The 3951-nt window shown below is 44.5% G+C and overlaps 1 protein-coding gene across 1 annotated transcript; it reads left to right on the forward strand.

Moving 5' to 3' along the window:
- Positions 1–2407: 2407 nt before the first annotated feature.
- On the forward strand, positions 2408–3079 carry LOC133306495 (uncharacterized). Its single transcript, XM_061506821.1, has one exon. It carries the CDS (start codon positions 2408–2410, stop codon positions 3077–3079), a length of 672 nt encoding a protein of 223 aa, XP_061362805.1.
- The last annotated feature ends 872 nt before the right edge of the window (positions 3080–3951 follow it).

Here is a 3951-nt window from a genome sequence, read left to right on the forward strand (position 1 = left end):
ATTAATTTTTAAAAAAGGGTAAAATTGTAAAAATATTCATTCACCCTCTAATTTCTCCTTTACCATTTTTTTAACTCCTACACAAGGGAAGGGAATACCCTTCAATTACTTTCCCTTCCTTCCCCTCCATTTTCCTTGGATCCCCTTCCTTTCATTTTTCTCCAAACTCCCAAACAAAGTCTTAAATGACATAAGTTATGTTATTTCACTCTCACAAAGAGATGAGACTCATATCTTTATTTTTTTTGTCCACTCTCTTTCTCCATCGTCTATCTCTTTCTCTCACTAGAAATAACACAATTTTACATCCTTTAATATGACACACATTTTTCCCATATGTAAAAAATAAAATTATCTCCTACTGCATAAAAAATACTAATTCCTTAATTTATCAACCATCTAGCATTTCTTGTGACCAGAGACTATAAAATATTTCTGGTGACTGTCATCGCTCAACAATTTAAACAAGGGACAGGATCTGTTTACAAACTTTTTTTGCAATTACACTAATGTAGGACCGGTCGTACACTGTGTGATTAATGTAGGACCGGTCCTAGATAGTGTAGTTTGTAAGAGTTTGTAAACAAAACAGTTTGTAAATATAACCTGCCCCTTTAAACAATCTCTTTCTCAACAATTTAAAGAAGTACCAAAGTAAACTTGAGAATTTTTTTAATCACACATTTCAATGTCCATGTAGTTCCCGTGTAAAAAAGTTCATGTAACTGGGCTAACCCATTCATAACTGGCCTGATGGGTAAATAAAACGAATTGAAGCTTTGAGAAAGTGTGTCATTGCTCTTGCGGCCTTGCCTTCTGTTCTCTTTCCTGTCTAACCAGGATGGTGCAGGTCCTTGTAAACCTGGTAGAGTCTACCTTCTGATTTTCTTCCTAATTGGTTTCATAAAAATTGACTGTACGGTGCCGGCTAGAAATTTTGTCTACAGATATCTTTTTATATAAGCCGTTATTATTGGTTATTATTGGTTTAGTGATGAGGAATCTGAATAGGTTGTATTATTAGGTTGTGTATTAAATACTCACTAAATATATCAAAGAAAAAGAAAGATATCTTTTTATATTCTGTGGATATATCAGTGGTTGTTGTTATGGATATGAATATCATATCCCAACTACCCACCTAGGAATCTACTAAGAGATAGAGTCATAAGCATCTCAACAACTCTAAACAGTCAAAGGGCACAAGATAAGGATCACATCCCAATAGAAAGGGAGTTGAATCATATTGCAATTGTGGGAGCTCAAAAAGCCCAAGCCTAGGAAGGTAATCCTTATAAATAAGAGCCTAAGGACCCCAGGTAAACACTTCTAACCTATTTACGAATACTGCCCACATTGTGCACACACCCACCCCTTGGCTATAAGCCTATTGCTTGTGCGCAGTGATTGGGACCTCGGCTATAAGCCTAGTATACACCTGATATACATTATCTCTGAGCGCATACCTCACGGTATAGTAATACGGTCTATCCAGGACCTAACATTGGCGCCGTCTGTGGGGACGATAAATTTCGATTCCCATTCCACAATGACGAACACCAGTTCGACGTCCAGCACTGCCCAAATGCCGCCACACCAATCTCAGCCTCAGCCTTATGGTATGCCGTCACACCAACCTGCATTGGAACACCTCCAATCAGCCGCGACCCCTGTGCTAGTAGAGGTCCAGGTCGGCGAGGTTGCCACTCAAGGAATGCCCTCCAGAACCCAGCCCAACACGACAGCGGGCCCAGTGCGCCCACCTCCATATAGTGAACAATCCAGGGACATAACCACTGTGGCCATGAATGCGATCCTCCAAAGGATGCAGGAGATGGAGAACATATTCTTGGCTCCACAAGGATTGAATGCCCAGAGGATGGAGGCGCTGGAGGCTGAGCTGCAAAATCAAAACCTTGTGGGACGAGCTGGAGGAGCAGGCCGAGGTGGAAGAGAAGGTCGAGGTGGATGCGCAGGCCAGGCTAATGAGCCACAACATCAAAATGCGGCCACAACAAAAGGAAATATGCAGAATCCCTGCCATGACAACCACCAGGAGGGCGGAGGACTAGTCAACAACCAAGGAGATAATTATCTTCTTGATGAGGAGGCTAACAATAGTCCATTCACTGAAAGGCTCATGAACTTGGCAATATCGCCGATATTCAAGAGTGCCAAGATACCATCGTACGACGGAAGTCAAGACCCGGAGGCCCATTTAGAGGCTTTCAAGACCGAAATGTTATTCAATGGGATAACTGGACCTATCAAGGCCAGAATCTTCGCGACAACGTTAACAGGCCAGGCAATGGCATGAATAACCAGGCTTCCCAGGAACTCGATTGACTCGTTCGAGGACCTAGCCCCAACTTTTCGGTTGAATTTTGCAACAAGCAAGCCGCATCCAATGCCGGCCTACGCCTTGGGAAGAATCCGACAAAAGGAGAATGAATCATTGAGGAAATACCTCGATAGGTTCAAAGATGCCGCCCTAAAGGTTCGGAATTTAACTGAGCCAGTACACTTGCATCTGATCATCTCTGGATTAGATGGTGATTCTCAACTGGCAAAGTCAATTTGCAAGAACCCGATCAATGACCTGGAGGAGTTCCGACGAAGGTCGAACAAGTACATTGATGTGGAGGACATCCAGAAGGCTTATGGGGAATCCAGAGGTCGAAGTCCGAATCACGGGAGTCCGAGTACGAAAAACAACAAAGACCGGGACCAGCGGGGATCGAAGAAATCGAAGGACACTCGTGATAAGACGGAAGATCGGTCTCAAAGGAGGAAATATGATGATTACTCGCCCTTGAACATGTCCAGATCTCGGATATGGAAAGAGGTGGCCCACACTGAAATGCGTAATGTCGAGAGACCTCGACCCCTCAAAGCCAATAGTGGATTGGATAGAAACAAGTATTGCGCCTTCCATGACCAGAACGGTCATATCACAGATGACTACTGGGACCTCCGAGATGCCATCGAAAAGCACATCAGAGAGGGAAAATTAAAGCAGTACATCATCCGAACTCAGGGCAAGAAGAATAATAAGCGAAGACAGAGAAGCCGGAGCTGAAGTCGAAGCCCTAAGAGAGAGGACAGAAAGGATCACAAACAATACCGCCCTGCAAAGGGAAAAGAGGTCAAAGATAAAGATGAGTCTTTTCAGGAGGCTGAATTTGAATGCAACGTGATAAGCGGAGCTCTGGGAGGAGGAGGAGACACGGCCAATGCAAGAAGAAAGTACCTGAAGGAGGTCATGTCGGAAAGAGACAGGCCGACCTTCAAAGGGAAAGCCAGTAATCCTGCTCCCCCAAGATTGTTTTTCACTCAGGAGGAACTAGCAGTGGTCGTACCCGGACACACCGACGGCTTGGTAATCACCGAAGTGCTAGTCAATTGCTGGGTCAAGAGAATTTTTATTGATCATGGAAGCTCGGCAGACATAATTCTCTGGGATGTTTTTCAGAGGATGAACCTGGACGAGAAGGACTTGAAACCATGTGTCACCGAGCTGGTCGGGTTCAACAGAGCGACGTCCCCTCCAAAAGGCTACATTGATTTGAAGCTGACCTTAGGCACGAAGGATGCATTCCGAGCTGGAAGGGTTCGTTTCGTCGTTGTAGACACCTCGTCTTCCTACAACGTGATCATTGGCTGGCCTACAATCCATGACTGGGATATGCTGATCTCCACCAAGCATCAAGCACTGAAAATGCCAGGGGCGAATAACGAGATTATCACCATAAGAAGAAATCAGAAAGAATCTAGGGAGTGCTACTATGAGACCCTGCGGGTCCATCAAGGAGGTCCATCATCTCCCCCTCGGCTTAAAAGTGGAGGAGCCAAGGACCAATCGCTAAAGGCATTAGGAAGCGAGGTAAACTTGATCGAACTCAACATGAGAGAGGAGCTCCAGGAACCTCATTCAGAACCCCATGGAGAATT

Source organism: Gastrolobium bilobum, unplaced genomic scaffold (genome assembly GCF_033153095.1).
Source record: "Gastrolobium bilobum isolate Gb01-03AN ecotype WA unplaced genomic scaffold, APGP_CSIRO_Gbil_v1 utg130580, whole genome shotgun sequence".
NCBI classification, from domain to species: Eukaryota; Viridiplantae; Streptophyta; class Magnoliopsida; order Fabales; family Fabaceae; genus Gastrolobium; species Gastrolobium bilobum.